At 42.8% G+C, this 23,915-nt stretch overlaps 1 protein-coding gene across 1 annotated transcript in view; it reads left to right on the top strand.

The window, feature by feature from the left end:
* Window positions 1-6,849: 6,849 nt before the first annotated feature.
* LOC123759267 (probable glutamate receptor) overlaps window positions 6,850-23,915 on the top strand; it is a 24,599-nt gene continuing 7,533 nt past the window's right edge. Inside the window, exons 1-5 of the mRNA XM_069334790.1 lie at window positions 6,850-7,132; window positions 7,296-7,424; window positions 9,554-9,706; window positions 10,002-10,092; window positions 10,377-10,677. Coding sequence (XP_069190891.1) covers window positions 7,095-7,132; window positions 7,296-7,424; window positions 9,554-9,706; window positions 10,002-10,092; window positions 10,377-10,677 — 712 coding nt within the window. The 5' untranslated portion in view covers window positions 6,850-7,094. The remainder of the gene's footprint in view (window positions 7,133-7,295; window positions 7,425-9,553; window positions 9,707-10,001; window positions 10,093-10,376; window positions 10,678-23,915) is intronic.

Genomic DNA, 23,915 nt, shown 5'->3' with positions numbered 1-23,915 from the left:
ATGATTCAAAGACTGATTAATAGCTAATGGGAGAAAGAAGAGGAAACTAAGAGATGTATCGTGTGGTGACTCAGATAACAAAAAATATTAGAAATTGTAGGTAGCGATCACGTCTCAACTACTGGTGTGTTTGAGGAGAAATGTCGTCAGTCCAAGTGGTGGTACCGGATGTGTGGGTACGCGTGCAGTGTCCATACACCCCATTAGCAGACCTTGTCGTATTGAGAGCAGACACACGTCGAGCACAGCAGTGAGTTTAACCTCTGCCTGGGTTGACAGAGAGGGGGGAGGAGAGAGAGAGTAGCAGTACAGTACTTTTAACACAACGACAATGCCAATCTAGAGTGAGCTAAGAACTGAAAACCGAAGTTGGGTGTAGTGTGAGTTTGTGTAGACGCGAGAGAAATGATAGGCTAGGTAAAACATAGTTTATATAACACAAGACATCCGACGCAGTATTGAGATTCCCTTTGATGGGGTGAAACGTATTTGATGACTGAGCGCATGTCAGTGAAAATTAAGATAAGTAAAGATGCTTCAGAGTGCTATTTTAGTCAAGAAATGATACAAAGAATGATTATTGACGAGTGAGAGAAAGAAGAATTCACCATGCGGTGTAAGGTGTGTTCACACAGATAACACCATTCAATTAATAAAGTATTAAGAGTGGTGAATATTCTGTTTTCATTGTCCCACTATGATATCAACAGTCCCTGTTTTTTACTGACCCTAATGAGGGATAACGGGTGGTGAGGAGAGCTGTCATCTCGGGATCCCCACGAGAGAGTAAATGTCTATACGCGTGTCAACTAACGAGCTGACAATGACACTCATAACGCTAAATGCCTCAAGGTTGACCTGACGAAACAGTAGTAGTAGAACCCGGCTCCTTATTCTGATTCCAGTTAAACATAAACTGATATCTACCATTTCGGGGTGCAAGGCTGTGCACCATGATAAACTGACCCTGTTTTTAAGTCGTGTTGATCCTAGCAAAAATTTAAGCCAATCATTTCACTATTGTCTCAGCTGGAGAGAGAGAGAGAGAGAGAAGCAGCGGATGACAGATATGAAATCGAGCAGTGTAAATACCTGCTTCAAACTAATGTTTGGATGTTACATCGGTTGGTGAATACATCTGGGATAATGTAGACATTAGAGTGCGTGTTGAACTACAACCAGATAAATGGCTTGTACTCAGTGATAAAGAACAAGCTAATTTTAAATATAATATCAAGGCTACATACCTATAGGTCGATAGGGTATTTATTACCTTATCTTGAAGGATTAATAGCCATTAATAAGGCTATGCTGCAGAACAACACTGGCGCTTTGGGCCCGCGAGCACCACACTAACCCAGGTGGCGTTTGGCATTTCACGGGAGTGTGCGGAAATTCTCAAAAGTGTATACTCTTTTCAACTTTGTCACCTCCATTCTCGTCTTAAGGTATTAAATTTAGTATCAATATGTTCGCAATAGAATTATCTAGACACGTAAATGCATATAAACTCCAAAAGCTCGGCTTACCACCCGCAGCAAGCAGAGAAAGTGAGAACGAGTTACCCGGGAGCGCACAAGAGCAATAAAATGTGTACACTCTTTTCATTTTCGTTAACTCAATTCTGGCCCTAGGTCTTTCATTTTCGTATCAATGTGTTCGCAATAGAATTCCCAACAGGAGTATATGCATATAATATAAAAAAACCGTAGGCCGCTTCACCCGTCGACGTGATGAAAGCAGACCGCGGTTACCCAGAAGAGAGTTCCAGGCCTTCCATTAGAGAGCATGGTAATACTGAGAAGTGTATACTCTTTTCAACTTAGTCACCTCAATTCTCGTCATAGGATTTTCAATTTGATATCATTATGTTCGCAATAGAATTCTCTAGAGACGTAAATGCATCTAAACTCCAAAAGCCCAGCGTACCACCCCCAGCAAACAGAGAAAGTGACAGTGCTTTACCCCCGAGAGGGCTAGTTAAGTGCAATAAAATGGTATACTCCTTTCAACTTTTTTACCTCAATTCTGGTCCTAGATCTTTCATTTTGGTATTATTGTGTTTGGAATGAAATCCTCCACAGGAGTATATGCATATAATACCCTGCGGACAAGATGAAAGTAGGCCAAGGTTACCAGAAAGAGAGTGCTGCGCCATAGGGCGCCACCCCCAAGGCTCCTCTCTTTACATTAGAGAGCGCGGTAATACTAAAAAGTGTATACTCTTTTTTTTTTTTTTTTTTTTTTTTTTTTTTTTTTTTTTTTTTTTGAGATATATACAAGAGTTGTTACATTCTTGTACAGCCACTAGTACGCGTAGCGTTTCGGGCAAGTCCTTAATCCTATGGTCCCTGGAATACGATCCCCTGCCGCGAAGAATCGTTTTTTCATCCAAGTACACATTTTACTGTTGCGTTAAACAGAGGCTACAGTTAAGGAATTGCGCCCAGTAAATCCTCCCCGGCCAGGATACCAACCCATGACATAGCGCTCGCGGAACGCCAGGCGAGTGCCTTACCACTACACCACGGAGACTTTTCTACTTTCTCATCTCAATTCTCGTCCTAGGTTCTTCAAATTGATATCAATGTGTTCGTAATAGAATTCTCTACAGAACTAAATGCATATGAAGCCGAAAACCCCGGCGAGAAAGTGAGAGCGTGTTACCCGGGAGCGCGCAAGAGCAATAAAATGTGTACACTCTCTTCACTTTGGACATCTCAATTCTCGACGTAGGTCTTTCATTTTGGTATCGCTGTGTTCGCAATAGAATTCCCTACAGGATTATATGCATATATAAAGTTCAAAAGCCAGGCGTACCACTCACAGCAAACAGAGAAAGGGACGGAGCATTACCCCATTGAGTGCTAAATAAAGAGCAATAAAATGGAATACTCTTTTCAACTTGGTTATCTCAATTCTGATCCTAGGTCTTTCATTTTGGTATCATTGTGTTTGCAATGAAATTTCCTACAAGAAATATATACATATAATGTCCAAAACTGTGGTGCGCCCCTCCCGAAGCCGCCGCCAATTTGCAGCCAGAAACGACGCAATACTGCGACATTCCTGGAATTCCGTGTTTTTAAAAAAAAACGACACAATGCTTCGTCGTTCGAGGGCGAAAGTGAAGTATAAAGAAAGCTTTATATAAAAACATACATATTGGGTACGGGTCAGTGCTCGATAACATTGGACCAGCCAAGGGGTACTGTGATACCAGAACAATTATATATATATAGCTATCCTTGATATGGAGGCTGTGTGTCTGCAACGTATATATAATCACAACCCGCTTTATTTGGAAAACTGTGAGCTTAGTAAGGTATTTCAAAAATGATATTTATTTTGGACAGCAGAAGCTGATTTTCCATGTTATGTTACATTACATTGTGTGTTACAAGGTCTAAAACAGTCACACGGTAATAGAACGATGATTGCATGTTGATTACATTACGTTACGAGGTGTAAAACACACACTAGCATTGTTAGATTTGTTATAATAAGATTGAAGACTGATATACGACGAGGCTCGTTACTTTTAAATGTTATTTGGGGAAAGAACGATGTTTGCGTGTTAGACACATTAATTTACGTTTCGCCACGTTACGTTATGAGGCGTAAAACATTCACGAGCATATATTTGATTTGTTATAAGAAGAATGAAGACTGCCTTACGACTGTTACTGCTGCTACTCTTAAACCTGTTATTGGGGAAAGAACGATGTTTGTATGTTGGTCACGTTAAGTTACATTACGCCACCTTACGTTACGAGGTGTAAAACACACACAAGCATTGATTTTTATTTGATTTGTTATAAGAATAATGTAGACTGCCTTACGACTGTTTTTGTTGCTACCCTTAAACCTGTTATTGGGGAAATAACGATGTTTGCATATTGATTACGTTACAAAAATAAAATTATATATAAACAGCTTTACTTCTCCTATCTATTTATTCATTATTCTCAATACTAAGAAATGCACGTAAGCTGTTAACTTGAGAGGTGTCAAGTGGCAGCTAAGTTTATGGGGATGGAGCGGCCAAGAGCCCCCGCTTATCTGATGTAAACACGCGAGAACCCCCTCCCGACTATGCTACAGGCTATATACTCAAGATGTTAGAGTCACTGCTTCTACCCTCCAGGTGTTGAACTCGCACAGCTCAGAACAAATACCTCTTGTGACTGATATGGTGGGCTGACAAAAAAAAAGCTAAGATGGTGAGAGGGACAGATACACACACCTCCTTCTTTACTGTGAAAAAACCTAACAACATAAATGTAGAACTGCCTACCCGACATCCTTACTTTTTTAAACTAGCGTAAATAAACAGATTGTGTGTGCTCCTACCTATTATTATTATTAATATTATTCTACTCAATGCTACAAAACACACACCCACCGTTTAGTGGAAGGTGCTGGAGGGAGCGCATGAGGGGCTATGGTCGGGGTAATATTGACATAATTCTCCCCCTCCCACTCATCTACGTCAGTCACACGACCGCCATCATAAAGGTAGGCCGCCCGAACGCCCGCTCCCACACCCATGTGGAATGTGGTGTATCTCATGCACTATGCAGGTGTGACATGGGCCATGTGGTAGGTATATGCTACTCCTTAGAGGTGAAGGCTGAAGGAGTAGGGAGGGGAGGGGAAGGGACGGGGTGAGGGGACCCCTTTGTTTACAAAGTATTATTATTGCATCGCTCGCAGCTCAGTTGCCGTCGAGACTCCAAGCTGTGTACACTCGTGTATGACACGAAACTAATGGCTCCTCTTACACCTGGTGTTGAAGGCTTAGGAGGCAGGCAGAGGCTGAGACGATACCGACAGCAGAGACTATGGTGAGAAAGTTATAAGTTTCTGGTAAAATATACACACTTCACTCTGTCATCTGTCCTTCCCTACATGCCACAAACATATTGTTTAAAAGCATGAGAGTGTGAGGTACACTACCACTGCCAGCCAGATCTCCTGGGTGGTCCTCTTCATTCCCTTCCCACCTCACCTGCTTCACACACTCTTCCCTAACTGTACACTTATAAAAACTGGGCCTCCTAGGTATGCCTTCCCATGGGAGGGCCCCCCCCCCCTCTCCGCCGTAACATACCCTTCTTGATCCTACATATTATTATTATTTAACAATTTATATATATATTTTTTTTTTATTAGGAAATGAGGTACATCTGCATTATTGCAGCTACCCTAGACTATATGAAGTGGAGTACAGTATGTCAAAAAAGCTAACTAGGTGATGCTAAAAAATCCCCATCACACAGGATGGTTAGTCATTCAAAGGCATGTGATGGGCAGTCTGCACTGGCAGACTCCGGATGCATTTTGAGGATATCATCAACACAAGATTGAATAAGGTAGCAGTGGTAATACAAGTCCCCATCTCGCAGGATGGTTAGTCATATAGAGCCATGTGTTTAATAGCCTGCACTGGCAAATTTTGGGTATACTGTGAGGATATCTTCAAGAATACGAGAGTGAATAAAGTAATTGCAAAGCTCCAGGTACCTCATGCCAACTGGTCTGAAAGGTCTAACAACTGGGCATTCAGTGATGTAGTGCGGGAGATCGTGCCGTAGTTCCTGCTCACAGAGTTTGCAACTGGAGTTCTCAGGATTGGGAGACCCGTCACCTGCAGCCACCTGCCACAGGTAACGGTAACTCAACCTGATCCTTGCAACCACTGTGTCGCACAGTCTAGTGGACGTTTTGTGCTGTCCATAGATGTAGGTTTCAGATCTGAACAAATCATAGCTTTTTATACTAGTACTTTCAGGTCGTTGGGAGTCAGTAAGTTCTTTCCTATCAGATCTGAATGTTTGGACCAATACCGTTTTGACAGCAGAGATGGGGATACCAAGATCTAATTCAACTTCAGACTTGTTACACGCTAATTTGGCTGCAATGTCTGTCTCATTATGATGGGTTATATTTATGTGTGGAGACAAAGACATACAAAGGAGATTCGAGACCCTTTACTCTGTGCATCAATTAGGTCATTTATAATTGGGAGTATGAGGTTCTTGCTGTCGATCTTCCAAGAGAAGTTTTCGATTGCTTGAAGAGCAGACTTTGAATCACAGAATATTATTCCTCCTCCAATGTTTTTTAATGTACTGGTTGCTAAGTGTAATGCTGCTAGTTCTGCTTGTGTGGAGGTCAGCCAGTTGTTTAACCTGACACTGACAGTCTTTGTGCAAATATTATTTCTATAAAACCTACATGCTGCTGCAGTCCGTCCAGTAGAGGATTGGACTGAGCCGTCGGTGTAGACACAGTGCTCGTGAGATCTTAAACTCTCGATGGAGGAGGCAATTGTTTCAAGAGTGACAGCTTTGAGAAGAGCAAGATTCTCATTATCTTTCTTGGTGACAGGTGTGTATGATACTTGAATGGTGGGGTACAGATAAAGAGGAATATCAGAGACTGGTAGATTGCACTTAAAAGGAATGTTAAGTTTAATGAGATTGTAAGCATTGTTGCTCAGCCAATTATCATAAAAGGAGTGAGTTGGTATGTCGGCACCAGTCAAAAGGGTGTTAATAACAGCACTAAATAACAATTTATATATTACTATATATCCTGCTTAACTCTACGCTATCTACACATATATTTTCATGTTACACACATGCACATATGCTACACACACCTACTGCTACACATACCCCCCTTATCCTCTCTACACACATCCCACACATGGATCTAGTCTTCTACCTGAGGACTAGAGCCACGCGGGCGGGAGCACTCATCTCACCCTTACAGATGATTCCCACATCCTCATCTGTGTCAAGTGTATCCACAGACACCCCTAACGCAGGTGTAGTGCCCGGTTCTAGTCCTCAACCTCACTACTCACTGTCACATAACGTGTATCATTTTGTCGTCCACAGCTGCGGCAGGTGTCGTGGTGCGTGACGGTGGTGGTGGTGAGCGACGACCTCACCTTCCTCGCCACCTTCGCCCAGTGGTCCCTCAAGGGCCGCCTCCTGGTGTGGTCGACGAGGCTCCTGGTCGTCACCCGCCTCCCCCTCCACCACCTGCACATCCTCCACACGCTCCTCTCCAACACCAACTCCATGTTGATCATATATGAAGAATCACTAGACAGCATCAGGTACTCTTACTTGTCATCCATCATATAAGTTACTTTATGTTGAATCTCCGGATTAAGTATATGGACAGTGAAGTTTTATTGCAGATTATTTATAATATAATAACTGGAGTCAATAACATTTGTGTTGAGGGATGCTTACTGACCAGTTATTATCATCATACAGGTGCGGGGTGTACCTGCAGGTGCCGTACAGTCCCCTGGGCGCCCAGGCGCTGAAGGTGGCCTCCTGGACGCCCCAGCGAGGCCTCGCTCTCACCTCCAGCCTCCCGCTCTTCCCAGACAAGTTCTCAAGGTAAGTACAGGATAACAGAATAAGAGATAATTAATAACATCATACCTGTAACCGACCAAAGAAGAGATAATTACGCAGTGTTGTAGGGATCTGGTGGCTAGGGCTAGAACGCCTTGGGCGCTGGTGGCTGAATGGACAGCATGCTGGATACGTATTCTTGTGGTCCGAGGTTCGATTCCCGGTGCCAGTGGAACCAAAAATGGGCAGAGTTTCTTTCACCCTGATGCCCCTGTTATGTAGCAGTAAATAGGTACCTGAGAGTTAGACAGCTATTACAGGCTGCTTGCTGTGTGTGTGTGTGTGTGTGTGTTTTTGTGTTAAAAAAATAGTTAGTAGTAGTTAGTAACAGTCGATTGATTGACAGTTGAGAGGCGAGCCGAAAGAGCAGGGCTCAACCCCTGCAAGCACAACTAGGTAAATGCACTTGAATGCACTGGTATGATCACCTTCATTTCATTTGTTATCTATAGATGAACCTATTATTTATATCAGGAAAAAATATATGTTTATAATATTAATTAGCAGTACCCGGCCATGCGTTGCTGTGGCTCAGCAACGCATGTGCATTGCTGAGCCACAGCAACCTTCCCAGTCCCCCAGGACTCCCCACCATTCCCCACTCACCTGTCTCCTCGGCCTCCCCACCATTCCCCACTCCACCGTCCCCTCTTCCTTTACTCCATGCCCCACCCCTCTGTCCCGTTGTCCTCCCCACCATTCTCCATTCCCCCATCCCCTCGTACCCACCATCCCAAACTTCCCCGTCCTCTCGTCCTTCCTCACCATTACCCCCTCCCTTGTCCCCTCGTCATCCCCACTATTCCCCACACCCTCGTCCGATGCCTTCCCAATGGTCTGATGTTCCCATCAGAAAATTGGGGACATCAAGTGATCTGATGTTCCCAACAATGAAATATACAAAAAACAGTTAAAAAATGAAATGAAAATATGAAAAAATAAAAAATTAAACTATACTCACGAAATGAAAGGTATGGTAAACAACACAGCTCAATTCCAACGCAATTCACACAAAATTATTAAATCAAAACGAAAATAAATCAAAATCTATGAAAATTCAATTTATCAATGCAATTAGAAATATTGAAATAGAATTGTAACAAATTTAGTATAGCATGTTTGTGTTGGTCTTACATGCAACAGATGGCGCTGTTTTTCAAGAAAAGCATAGTTTTACCTGTCACAGGTGTTGCATCTATACTTATACTTATACTTACGAAATGAACGGTATGGTAAACAACATAACTCAATCCAACACAATGTCACACAAAATAGTTCAATAAAAAATATAATAAATCGAAATCTATGAAAATAAAATTTATCAATGCAATCGGAATCATTGAAATGGAATTCGTGACATATTTAGTATAGCGTGCATTTTGCAATGATGTGCAACAGATGGCGCTGTTTTTCAAAAACGTATATTTTTACCTGTCAGAGGGGTGACATCTATATAGTAAGTATACAAAAAGATGCACCTATTCGAATGCAGCGTTGTGTCAAAATTTCAAAGTAATCGGTGAAGAGTTTTTGGAGATTACAGTGTGTGATGCTCTTATGTCCAACAGATGGCGCGTTTTTTTTTCAACCAAAAACATGTTTTTTTTCACGTCACAGGTGAGGCTTGTATATTGTAGATATATAAAAAGACGCGCCTATTTGAATATAACGTTGTGTCAAAATATCAAAGCAAGCGGTAAAGAGGTTTCGAAGATTCCCCTCACATGAAAAACACAGTTTTTCATAATTTTTTTTTACCGTCACAGACGTGACATCGATATAGTATGTATCTATGAACCTGCTCGGATGCGAATGGAACGTTGTGTGAAAGTTTCAAAGCGTTCGATGAAGAAATTTCGGAGATTAGCGATTTCGGTTATGCACAAACGAACATTTCCATTTTTATTTATATAGATTATTTGCTCCACAAAATCTTCACTAATATGTTTAAAGCCATATATAGTTTTACTACTGTACTGATTTAATTTGAAAATATGTTCATTATAATCATTATTAAGAGATTTCTAGACAGAATGAACACAAATATTTAGAAATATATCGGTTGGTGTGTTGTAGTGAAGAAAGACTTGTATAATTTACTCTTGTGTTAGATTCCTTCAGCAGCCAACGCTGAAGTTGGCGGCAGAGATAAACCCACTGATGACTATGGTGAGTCAGGAGGGTCCACGGCCCCACCAGGGAGTGCTTTTTGTAGGACCTGCCGCGAACCTGGTATCCTACCTGGCCAAGGCTCTCAACTTCTCGTAAGTTACAGTTAACACTGACACAAGTGTAGAGAATATTTGATATACAGTGACTTGTTAACCAATTGTCAATGCTGAATGGATGCTACACCGTGTACTTCATGTTTTGCTTCCTAAAGACTATTGCTTAAAAGTTCATTACATTTCATAAAATTGTCTTTCTCTTCAAATGCTGTATTATCGTATAGGTATTTAATTACTTGATTTTTTTCAGCTAATAATGATACTCATAACTGCAAAGTAGTGGTATTGTGTTGTCAAGTCCATAAAGCTGTTTCCGTTTTCTCCACGTCAGATACGTGTACTTGAGGCCTCCTGATGGGTCGTGGGGCATCAAACTTGACGATGGGAGGTGGTCAGGCATGGTGGGCATGGTCATTAAGCAGGTCAGTATTGTCTACGTGGAGATAATGTTAAACAAGGAAAGCAATAACCAACTATTAAGATTTTTTCTGAGCGACAGGAAGTTGAAGTTAAATTTATTTATTGTCCAACTACATTTAAGAAAGGTTAAATATTTATTAATTTCCGAATAACTTTACATGTGGACCTAAAGTGCGAACGGTTTTTATATTTTAATTTATGAGTCTGTGTTCCTAATGTTCTGCATAGATAGTAATATTACAATTATTGTTCTGATTATTATGTGATTTGTCTTTTCAACATAAAGGAAGTAGATATAGCTGTCGGCCCCTTCGGTGTAAGTGAAATACGAGCCGCAGTGGTGGACTTCACAGTGCCAATACTAACTGACTACATAAGATTCTTGGGAGCTCGAGGCCGGCCGGAGGTGGACCCGTGGGGCTTCCTGTTCCCTCTGGAGCCGCTGGTGTGGGCGGCCATCCTGGGAGCGCTGCTGGTGCTGCCCCTGACGACCCTCCTGATGGCCTCATGCTTCACATTCAACACCCACGGACACAAGTACAGCTTACCGGCTACTTCTGCCTACCTCCGCATATTGCTGAATCAGAGTAAGGCCAGACACTGCTACTTTATTATTATGATGAAATGTAAACCCATTTTCAAGCACTGAAATATATTGCTGTACGAATCGAAGCGAGAAAATAAGTACTTTTGCTTAAATACACATTTAAGGGAATTATGTTGTAAGCTTTTGTCAACGAAAATCAACAACACAGATATCTGGGTAATAAAATGGTTTTCATAACAAAAATGTTTTGAACCTAAAACTAAAAACAGCAATGCTCGAATATACGAAATATTATCCAAATTTTATCGAATTTCTATTTTATAATGTAAGCAATAGGAACAATTATGTAGTTGGTGGAGATATGGGACTTGGCTATTAGTAGTTGAATGGGTGCTTGTAGGTGCAGTGGCTGCAGATAGGTGTAATGGGTGCTGATACATAGAAGTGGTGGAAACCGGGCCATAAAGAATTCCTTTTGCTTCTCTCGACAGATCCGTTATGGCTCGTGGGTCTTTTCTGTAAAAGGTGACGGAACCGTTATGGCCCCTGATTTTTTTTCTGTGAAAGCCGACGACTGGAGTGAGGCACAGTGTTTTATTTTTTTCTTCCAAAGACCTTGATTTTGGATTAGTAAGTCTTACCATGGGGATTAAACAGCCCCCTTCTGGCCCCTGGTAATTTTCCATGGAGATTAAACGGCCGACTCCTGTCATCCTCAAATTCGCTGGCCCGGGACACCGTGCATAGGTACAATTATTCTGAAGGTACACTGACGCCGGCCATCGGCCAGCCATCATTCATCTTTCCTTAATCAATTCATTTACCACAAGTGTAAATTTAATCCATGACATCGGAGGATATTTAATCCATGTATATTTAATCCATGACACTAGCGGAGGACGTCAGTGTACCTTCAAAATGATTGTACCTATGCACGTTGTCCCAGGGGATTTGGGGCTGACAGGAGGCGGCCGTTTAATCTCTATGGAAAAGTATCAGGGGCCAGAAGGGAGCTGTTTAATCCCCATGGTAAAACTTACTAATCCAAAATCAAGGTCTTTGATTTCTCTGGAAAAAAAAATTAAAATACTCTGCTTCACTACAGTCGTCGGCTTTCACGGAAAGGAATAAGGGTCCCTAACAGTTCCGTCAACTTTAACGGAAACAATAACGGATCTGTCGAGAAAAGCAAAAGGGATCCGCTATGGCACGGTTTCCTCTATTGATGTAATGGGTGCTGGTATGTGCAGTGAGTGTTGTAGGTGCTGTTAGGTGCAGTGCGTGTCGCAGGTGCTGGAAGGTGCAGTGCGTGTCGCAGGTGCTGGAAGGTGCAGTGCGTGTCGCAGGTGCTGGAAGGTGCAGTGCGTGTCGCAGGTGCTGGAAGGTGCAGTGAGTGCTGTAGGTGCAGTGGGTGTCACAGGTGCTGGTAGGTGCAGTGAGTGTCTCAGGTGCTGGTCTACCTTGTGCTGGAATGTGTAGTGGATGCGGTAAGGTGTGGTATGTGCTGACAGGAGTAGAGGAAAACAAATTATCATGTGTGTGTGTTTTAACAAGAGCTATGCATACAAGTACCTTATGTCGTCCCATTGTGTTTGGTCTGAACCCACAGAAATATTATGTGCTTCATTCATTACCTAATTGCTTATAATAATATATTGAGCTGAAATCATGTTATATGAAAATAATCCATTAATGCGGCAGTTGTACACTTTTAGGACAGTGACGTTCAGTACAGTCTTCAGTCATGGCAGGAAAATAACTTGTAAGTTTTATTGTTATTAAAAATCACTGGATATGATTTCTGTCATTACTATTTTCTATTACAGACGTGGCCACACATTTACAAAGTTAACCGGCATATATATACATTTGCTTCTGTCCTCCATGGACAGGGTTAGAGATTTGTTAAACATATAGTTCAGCAAGTTATTGAATAATCAAACACAGAAGGTGATTGTAGTGCTTATAAAATGCTAATCTAACCTACATACATATATACATAAATACACAGGTTTACGTCTTCTCTACATAAACAGTGTTCAATATGTTTTTTTTTTAATAATGTCATTAACGAATTTACAAATGTGAAATGCAATTCTGACCAGTTTCTCCATATCCTGTATACACACGCGCACACACACACACAATCACACACATGGTGGCCCCAGCATGGAGCCCGTACCTTGTCAAGCACAAGACGAAGCTGGAAAAAGTTCAAAGGTATGTCATTAGACTAGTCCCAGAACTAAGAGGCATCAGTTACGAGGAAAGGCTGCGGGAAATGCACCTTACGACACTGGAAGACAGAAGAGTAAAGGGAGACATGATCACTACCTACAAAATCCTCAGGGGAATCGACCCGGTAGATAAGGATAAACTATTCAACACTAGTGGTACGCAAACAAGGGGACACAGGTGGATACTGAGTACCCACATGAGCCACAGAGACGCTAGAAAGAAATTTTTCAGTTTCAGAGTAGTTAACAGATAAAATGCATTAGGCAGTGATGTGGTGGAGGCTGACTCCATACACAGTTTCAAATGTAGATATGACAGAGCCCAGTAGGCTCAGGATTCTGTACACCAGTTGATTGGCAGTTGAGAGGCAGGATCAAAGAGCCAAAGCTCAACCCCTGCAAGCACAAATAGGTGAGAACAAATAGGTGAGTACACACAAACATACCTACATACATACATAAATACATACATTCATACATGCATATATACATACATACATACATACATACATACATACATACATACATACATACATACATACATACATACATACATACATACATACATACCTACATACATACATACATACATACATACATACATACATGCATATATACATACATACATACATACATACATACATACATACATACATACATACATACATACATACATACATACATACATACATACATACATACATACTGTTATGGAGCCCCTTCTATTTCTCTCCAAATCCAACTCTAAGAGTCATATCTGCTGATCCTGCTGATTCCCTGAGGTGCAGGGAGTTTCTTGATATATGAGGAAACCAGATTGGTCACCTAACTGGGGAGAAATTTGCGTTTATAGGTTTGTAGGTAAGGGGGGGGGGCGGAAGTCGCGCCCTTGGTACAAACAAAATGGCTCCCCCCTAGCCTACAAATCCGGCATTTTGTGAGCGACGCCAGCCGGCTGGCGATTAGCTGGCCGGGGTCACGTGAAGCTGTCGATCAATCAGCGTCTGCCGTGACGTCACCAAGAGCCCCTGGCGGGACTGGCGGAGGTATCGCCTAGAGCTGATCTGACTCTGCACGTGAGCGGTCGTGCATCGAATAGCTCTCGAGGTGGGAGACTCTGGGAGCATTGTTCAGTGGATAATAAGCAGCCATCGCAGTGCACTATATATAGGTAGCCGAAAAAGTTAGGTTAGGTTAGGTTAGATAGTCGAAAAACAATTCATTCATGAAAACTTGGCTTATTAGGCAAATCGGGCCTTGCATAGTAGGCTGAGAAGTGCGTTCTGGTTACTAGGTACGACATATATATATATATATATATATATATATATATATATATATATATATATATATATATATATATATATATATATATATATATATATATATATATATATATATATATATATATATATATATATATACATATATACAACTTTAGAACACTTTCCCACCAGGAGACTCGAACCCTAGCCAGCACAGAAGCCTTCCAGCAACTGGCATAACAGGTACGCCTTAACCCTCTCCACCACCTGCTCAGACCCTTAAAAGAGATGGTAATTTCGGAGTATTTAAATACCCCAAAGATCAACACCTCCCAAGAGCACCAGAGCAAGTGAGGGGTCATTTATACGTTAATTTCATCAAGTCCCTGTTAATATGGGAAGACACAGTGTCTCTGCTTAAGGCACAACTCTCCTAAACACGAGAGTGAAGTATACAACTTTAGAACACTTTCCCACCAGGAGACTCGAACCCTAGCCAGCACAGAAGCCTTCCAGCAACTGGCATAACAGGTACGCCTTAACCCTCTCCACCACCTGCTAAGACCCTTAAAAGAGATGGTAATGTTAATTAAAAAATTAACAGGGACTTGATGAAATTAACGTATAAATGACCCCTCACTTGCTCTGGTGCTCTTGGGAGGTGTTGATCTTTGGGGTATTTAAATACTCCGAAATTACCATCTCTTTTAAGGGTCTGAGCAGGTGGTGGAGAGGGTTAAGGCGTACCTGTTATGCCAGTTGCTGGAAGGCTTCTGTGCTGGCTAGGGTTCGAGTCTCCTGGTGGGAAAGTGTTCTAAAGTTGTATACTTCACTCTCGTGTTTAGGAGAGTTGTGCCTTAAGCAGAGACACTGTGTCTTCCCATATTAACAGGGACTTGATGAAATTAACGTATAAATGACCCCTCACTTGCTCTGGTGCTCTTGGGAGGTGTTGATTTTTGGGGTATTTAAATACTCCGAAATTACCATCTCTTTTAAGGGTCTGAGCAGGTGGTGGAGAGGGTTAAGGCGTACCTGTTATGCCAGTTGCTGGAAGGCTTCTGTGCTTGCTAGGGTTCGAGTCTCCTGGTGGGAAAGTGTTCTAAAGTTGTATACTTCACTCTCGTGTTTAGGAGAGTTGTGCCTTAAGCAGAGACACTGTGTCTTCCCATATTAACAGGGACTTGATGAAATTAACGTATAAATGACCCCTCACTTGCTCTGGTGCTCTTGGGAGGTGTTGATCTTTGGGGTATTTAAATACTCCGAAATTACCATCTCTTTTAAGGGTCTGAGCAGGTGGTGGAGAGGGTTAAGGCGTACCTGTTAGGCCAGTTGCTGGAAGGCTTCTGTGCTGGCTAGGGTTCGAGTCTCCTGGTGGGAAAGTGTTCTAAAGTTGTATACTTCACTCTCGTGTTTAGGAGAGTTGTGCCTTAAGCAGAGACACTGTGTCTTCCCATATTAACAGGGACTTGATGAAATTAATGTATAAATGACCCCTCACTTGCTCTGGTGCTCTTGGGAGGTGTTGATCTTTGGGGTATTTAAATACTCCGAAATTACCATCTCTTTTAAGGGTCTGAGCAGGTGGTGGAGAGGGTTAAGGCGTACCTGTTATGCCAGTTGCTGGAAGGCTTCTGTGCTTGCTAGGGTTCGAGTCTCCTGGTGGGAAAGTGTTCTAAAGTTGTATACTTCACTCTCGTGTTTAGGAGAGTTGTGCCTTAAGCAGAGACACTGTGTCTTCCCATATTAACAGGGACTTGATGAAATTAACGTATAAATGACCCCTCACTTGCTCTGGTGCTCTTGGGAGGTGTTGATCTTTGGGGTATTTAAATACTCCGAAATTACCATCTCTTTTAAGGGTCTGAGCAGGTGGTGGAGAGGGTTAAGGCGTACCTGTTATGCCAGTTGCTGGAAGGCTTCTGTGCTGGCTAGGGTTCGAGTCTCCTGGTGGGAAAGTGTTCTAAAGTTGTATACTTCACTCTAGTGTTTAGGAGAGTTGTGCCATATATATATATATATATATATATATATATATATATATATATATATATATATATAAATGGAAGGGAGTACCACCTCTAGCTGGAAGAAGGGGGACCCATAGCCTCGGAGGAAACCACGCATAACGCATTAGAGGGAATGTTTAGATCCCCTCCATATATATATATATATATATTTATATATATATATATATATATATATATATATATATATATATAAATAAATATATATATATATATATATATATATATATATATATATATATATATAAATATATATATATATATATATATATATATATATATATATATATATATATATATATATATATATATATATATATAAAACAATTAATTTTATAGTCGAAAACAGTGTGAAAACTCAACAGTGTGCAGTGTGAACAGCCTGGGAAGGTGTGAGAGTGGCGGGAAGTGTCCAGGGTGAACTATCGCAACCAAAAACAATCAAACAAGTGGATTGGCAGTGTGGAATCGTTTGAACTGTAGTGAGGGCCAACAAGGGCTCCCTGAGGGGTCCCTCGGTTATGGTGGTGGGGAGTGGGGGGATGGGGTATTGTTGTGCAGTCAGTCGAGGGGGGTGACCAGTGTGTCAGTGTTTATGAAAATATCCCTGAAAAATAGATACCTCGGCTCCCGGGAAACAGGTATCGTGTTTTAGGTGCATTGAGTCCACAGTGAACCAGATTATATTGTGCAGTGATATATCACGAAATTACACAAATGTGTTAATGTCACCCCTCTGACCCCCCACCCCCCCACCCCATACCCGCTAATGTGTACCGTCACCCAACCCAAGAGCCACCCTCTCCCCCCTGCCCCACCCCAACCGCGACCACTACCTCCCTGTGTCCACCCCCTCACCCTACTTCCGCCCAGCGCCCACCCAGCTCCCACCCGGCGCCCGCCCAGCGCCCGCCCAACGCCCACCCAGCGCCCGCCGATGTCGCAGGTCACGACTGACAGCTAGGCTTCTCTCAACCAAGAGGAGCCATCAAGCGACGACAGGTATGGCACATGCCAAGTGTGTGACAAGGTGTGGAGACTCAAGCGTAACGGAGATGTGCGCAAGCATGCTCACAACGGAACCGATTGTCCGGGTATGTGGCGCCCTCCCAAAGAGGGTATCAATCAAGGCCCCACTCTAGCAGTCAGGGTAAACACCTCCGACAGCTTCATTTCGACTGAGAATCTACTAGAAGCCATCAAAGCAACATCGGTTGGAAACTTGCAGCACATCCCCAAAGCTGCCCGGCCCCAGGCAGTAGCCAAACTATCCAGCCTCTTGAAAAAGGTCAAAGACTCCCCCGGAACCATTCAAGCATGGCGCAACCTTCTCCTGTTTGGAAACATATGCCTAGCTGTCCCTGCAAGGAGAGACAAATCACTTGCTTCGTCGGTCATTATGGCTATAAATAGTTTTCCTAGAGAGGACAACCAGGCACCCCTCCCCACCCGTGCCAAAAACACCCACGGCAGGAAAGGTATCAACAGCAGAACCGAGGCATCCAAAATCAGAGCAACAGTCAGCAAGAAAAGAAGAAGGCAACACAATAGGGGCAATCAGAGTCATCACCAGTGAAGACACAGTTGCCACCAGGGATGCCGATACAGCACAAGCCCTGAGGGAAAAACACACACCCAGATCTCCTCCTCACGACAGTGTTTCCCTAGTCGGTGTCACCAGAGCAGAACCCCTGTGTGTGCTCGAATCCATGGTGTATAAAGCAGCTTTATCCATCCCACCAGGATCAGCAGGTGGGTTCACAGGACTACGACCCAACCACATCAAACAAATGCTCAACCCTGCACTGGGAGACATTGCACAGGGCCTCCTGGTGGAACTAACTAGATTCGCCAACACATGTCTAGCTCGCAACATACCAGAGACCATACGGCCTATCTTTTTTGGTGCTTCACTCTGTGCCCTGAGGAAAAAAGATGGAGGAATCAGACCGATAGCTGTGGGCAATTCACTCCGGCGTCTCGTCGCTAAGGCTGCTGCTAGAGCAGTTAGTCAGGCAGCAGCCGACATGCTGAAGCCAAAACAGCTTGGGTTTGGGATTCCCCAAGGGTGTGAGGCAGGGGCTCATGCAGCTAGAGCCTACATTGCCAACATTACGAATGAAAAAGCCCTGAAAAAGCTGGACTTCAAAAATGCTTTCAATCTGGTTAGAAGGGATGCAGTACTCAGTGCAGTTCATCGCCTTTTTCCTTCCCTCTACCCGTTTGTAAACTCATGCTACAGCATAAATCTAACTCTGCTTTTTGGAGAACATGAAATTGAATCACAAGAAGGTGTCCAACAGGGTGACCCCCTTGCTCCTTTTCTTTTCTGTCTAGTTATCAAGGAAGTCACCGATAACCTGCCCAGTGAGCTCAACATTTGGTTTTTGGACGATGGTACTCTAGCCGGCTTCCCAGCCTCACTCTTGGACGACATAAGAATAATTGAGGTGCAAGGAGCAAGCCTAGGCCTCACCCTGAACCCTTCCAAGTGCGAAATAACCTCCACCAACCTGCACATAATAGAGCAAATAAAGGTTGTTTTGCCTGACATTCATACAACCAACCCTGAGGACAGCACACTACTAGGTGCTCCTCTTAGAAGGAATGCCATCGACGGGATCCTTGGTAAGAAGATCACTGACCTGAAGAGGATGAACGAGAGGATTGAAGACATCGATGCTCATGATGCACTTTACCTCATCACCAGATGCTTGTTCCTCCCCAGGCTGACATACTTTCTAAGATGTTCGCCATCTTTCAACAATATTAAATTAGAAGAGTACGACAGCTTGCTGAAATCAACACTAGAAAAAGCCCTCAATCTTTTCCTCAGCGACTCACAGTGGAAACAGGCCTCCCTTCCTGTCAGACTCGGGGGCCTTGGTGTGTGCACAGCAACACAAATTGCTGTACCAGCGTTCCTGTCCTCTTCAGTGGGGTCTGACAACTTGGTGAAGGAAATCCTACCTGAGCACCTAGTTCAACAGGCAGGGGTACATGATCCCAGCTTTACAGACTGCACAACCAAATGGGTCTCTCTCGCAGGACCAGCACCCCAACCACCGCCTTCTGAAGCCCATAAGCAATCCAGCTGGGATCGCCCCATTGCCGACCAAGAAGCTGTGACTTTGCTAGAAGCTGCGACAACACCCCATGACACTGCCCGACTTAGAGCTGTAGCAGCTCCCCATGCAGGTGATTTCCTATTAGCAACCCCAATGTCAGCAACCGGCACCCGTCTCACCGCAGGCCCTCCGAATTGCCGTGGCTCTCCGCCTCGCTGCCCCAATCCACACCGAATACAGGTTTATTTGCGGAGAGGCAGAGGCCGACAGATATGGACAGCATGGCCTTCTCTGCCAAAGGACAGGAGGATGGCATGCAAGACACGGCGAGGTCAATGACATTATTAAGAGAAGCCTTACCACAGCCGGTTTTCCAGCAGAGAGAGAGCCGCGTTACCAAATGTCCCGCAACTCTGATGAGCCTGTCGGTCGCCCAGACGGAATCACGGTGAACCCCTGGAAGAATGGTAGACAGTTGGTGTGGGACTACACTTTTGTTTCAACTTTAGCCAATACCTATGTTGACTTCAGTGCTACACAAGCAGGAGGAGCTGCCAATCACCGGGAAGTGGCCAAGTCACGTAAATACAGAGACCTTGAGCACCACTACAATTTTGTCCCCATTGCCTCAGAGACACTTGGTGCCTGGGGTAAAAGTGCTGCTAGCTTTTTGAAGGAGTTGGGGTCTAAGCTAATCGAAACAACTAGAGACGCTAGAGCTGAAAGTTTTCTTTTTCAGCGCATTAGTGTGGCAGTCCAGAGAGGAAATGCTCACTGCATCCATGGTTCCTGCCCGCCATCTGAGGCGCTGGAGGAACTGTTCAACTTGTGACAAGTAGCCTTGTACCCTGCATGTAATCAATATTGTAACTTTTTTTGTTTAATTACATTTTCAAATAAAGTTAGATAAATATACACACATACCAAAAGAATAGGGGTGGTAGGAGAAGAAAATATCAAAGTGTTCAGTGAGGATCCACAAGGTCTTCTTTGAGTACTCTTTATTTTCTTCTCCGAGGCTATGGTCCCTACACTTGCACCAGAGGTGGTACCCCTTCTAGGTTTATATATATATATATATATATATATATATATATATATATATATATATATATATATATATATATATATATATATATATATATATATATATATATATGCGAACAAGCCTGAATGGTCCCCAGGACAATATGCAATTGTCCGTTTGTGATGGTCAAGTGAATTAAGGCGTCTTGTACATACCAGTTGCGTTGCTTCTGGGAGTATGGGTTCGAGTCACTTCTGGGGTGTGAGTTTTCAGTTATATATATATATATATATATATATATATATATATATATATATATATATATATATATATATATATGTCGTACCTAGTAGCCAGAACGCACTTCTCAGCCTACTATGCAAGTCCCGATTTGCCTAATAAGTCAAGTTTTCATGAATTTTCGGAGCATCCCTTTGTGCCCTTAAGAAGAAGGATGGTGGAGTCAGACCCATTGCCGTGGGTAACACACTTCGGCGCCTTGTTGCTTGGGCAGCTGTCAGAAAAATTAGCATAGACGCTGCGACGATGCTTCGACCCTATCAACTAGGTTTTGGTGTCCCCCATGGCTGTGAAGCAGCAGCTCACGCAGCACGAGCCTATATCAAGCACCTCCCAGAAAATAAGGCATTAATTAAATTAGACTTTAAAAAAGCCTTCAACCAGGTAAAAAGGGTTGGGGTAATGGAAGCAGTTCGAACCAGCTTTCCTTCTCTACTCCTCTTCGTCTCAGCAGGGTACAGTAGAGGATCGACACTGTTGTTTGGGGAACATGAAGTTGTTTCCGCAGAAGGTGTCCAGCAGGGAGACCCACTTGCCCCTTTCCTTTTCTGCATGGCAGCTGAGGAGGTCACAAGCAGGTTGTCCAGCGAACTCAACATCTGGTTCCTGGACGATGGCACCCTGGCAGGGACACAGGAATCCCTGCTAGGAGATCTTCAGCTAGTGAAATCTAGGGGAGAGGAGTTAGGCCTTACACTAAATCCATCAAAGTGTGAAATTATCTCATCCTGCCAACCAATCATAGATGCAGTACAAATCTTATTGCCAGGAGCCCAAGTGATCGCTCCCACCGACAGTGTGCTGCTAGGGGCACCTCTGGGCTCGAACGCCATTGAGGTAGTCCTCGAAGAAAAGCTTAAAGACCTGAGGAGGATGGAGGCGCGAATAGGGGCTTTAGATGCTCACGATGCTTTGTACCTTCTTACAAGGTGCCTGGCCTTGCCCAGACTTACCTATTTCCTCAGGTGTGCTCCTTCCGTTGACAGCCCAAAATTAACGGAATACGATTCACTCCTAAAGACAATAACTATGAAAGTGTTAAACCTCTCCCGGCAAGATGACCAGTGGACCGAAGCAACGTTCCAAGTTAGACTCTGGGGTATAGGTATTCGCAAGGCGACACAGTTAGCATTACGGGCATTCTTATCCTCGACCAGTTCTACAAGTGAATTAGTGAAGAAAATACTACCAGAATACCTAAGGAACTCCATTGGGATTCGTGATCCCAAATTTGTGGAAGGAGCTGGTCAGTGGGACACTCTTGCCAATTCGCACACCTGACAATCTTTTTCAAACGACGGTAAACAGGCCAAATGGGATAGCCCCATAGTGGAGAACATCGCCAAAGCAATGCTGGACGCAGCATCTCAGAAGACAGAGCGTGTCTCCTAGCTGTGCAAGCGCCCCATGCCAGGGACTTCCTGTTGGCAGTCCCTAATTCCGCCTTGGGCACCCGCCTGGACCATCGGGCCCTAAGTATTGGTGTTGCTCTGCGCCTTGCCGCCCCTATCTCCACCGAACACCGGTGTGTTTGCGGCCATGCACGGGCAGACCAATACGGCAATCATGGTCTCATCTGTCGTAAGACACAGGGAAAGATTGCCAGACACGAAGCAGTCAATGACATCATCAAGAGAAGTTTGGCTACAGCTGGGTGTCCAGCACAAAGGGAACCCCAGTTGTGCAGGCCTGACAACTGCCAAAAACGCCCAGATGGACTCACCCTGCACCCATGGAGGGAAGGTAAACAGGTCGTATGGGATTACACCTGTGCATCTACATTGGCTGATACCTATTTACGTTACAGCTCAGCGGAGGGAGGTGGGGCAGCCACCTTCAGGGAGACCCAGAAAATCAACAAGTACAGAGACCTAGAACGTTGTTACAGGTTCGTGCCGATAGGCTCTGAGACTCTGGGCGCCTTGGGTAAATGTGCACTCAAGTTTTTAAAGGAGGTTGGTGAGGAACTCATTGGAAAAACTAGAGACCCACGAGCAGCCTGTTTCCTGTTCCAGCACCTCAGTGTCGCAGTTCAGAGGGGAAATGCGTGCTGTATCCTGGGTACGCACCCAACCTCCGAGGAGCTGGACGAGGTCTTCGACTGCTGACTGTTTAATTGTTATATATTTGTGTGTGTGTGTGTTCTCTGTAAACTGTAGCATTGCAATAAAATAAAACAAAACATACGAAAAAATAATGGGGATGGTAGGAGAAGAAAAGAATATATATATATATATATATATATATATATATATATATATATATATATATATATATATATATATATATATATATATATATATATATATATATATAGTATATTTTGGTAGCAGTCTTTCCTGTAGACATATATTATTAAATATGACCGAAAAAGTAAGATTAATAATTGTAACACGAATTTTCTCAATCTTTCGTACATTTCTTTTCACTGTTGGAGGTAATTCAAAAATCAATTCTCCAAAATTCATTTCTATTTCTAGTCTGACGCGACACTTGAGCGCGTTTCGTAAAACTTATTACATTTTCAAAGACTTTACACATACACAACTGAATAGAACTTACTATTCTGAAGTTCTTACTGAATAGAACTGTAAGTTCTATTCAGTTATGTATGTGTAAAGTCTTTGAAAATGTAATAAGTTTTACGAAACGCGCTCAAGTGTCGCGTCAGACTAGAAATAAAAATGAATTTTGGAGAATTGATTTTTGAATTACCTCCAACAGTGAAAAGAAAAGTACGAAAGATTGAGAAAATTCGTGTTAGAATTATTAATCTTACTTTTTCGGTCATATTTAATAATATATATATATATATATATATATATATATATATATATATATATATGTCGTACCTAGTAGCCAGAACGCACTTCTCAGCCTACTATTCAAGGCCCAATTTGCCTAATAAGCCAAGTTTTCATGAATTAATGGTTTTTCGACTACCTAACCTACCTAACCTAACCTAACCTAACTTTTTCGGATACCTAACCTAACCTAAGCTATAAAGATAGGTTAGGTTAGGTTAGGTAGGGTTGGTTAGGTTCGGTCATATATCTACGTTAATTTTAACCCCAATAAAAACTAATTGACCTCATACATAATGAAATGGGTAGCTTTATCATTTCATAAGAAAAAAATTTGAGAAAATCTATTAATTCAGGAAAACTTGGCTTATTAGGCAAATCGGGCCTTGAATAGTAGGCTGAGAAGTGCGTTCTGGCTACTAGGTACGACATATATATATATATATATATATATATATATATATATATATATATATATATATATATATATATATATATATATATATATATATATATATATATATATGTAAGGGGTACCACCTCTGGT

This window comes from Procambarus clarkii, chromosome 32 (genome assembly GCF_040958095.1).
Source record: "Procambarus clarkii isolate CNS0578487 chromosome 32, FALCON_Pclarkii_2.0, whole genome shotgun sequence".
Taxonomy (NCBI): Eukaryota; Metazoa; Arthropoda; class Malacostraca; order Decapoda; family Cambaridae; genus Procambarus; species Procambarus clarkii.
This window is presented reverse-complemented; position numbering and strand designations above follow the sequence as displayed.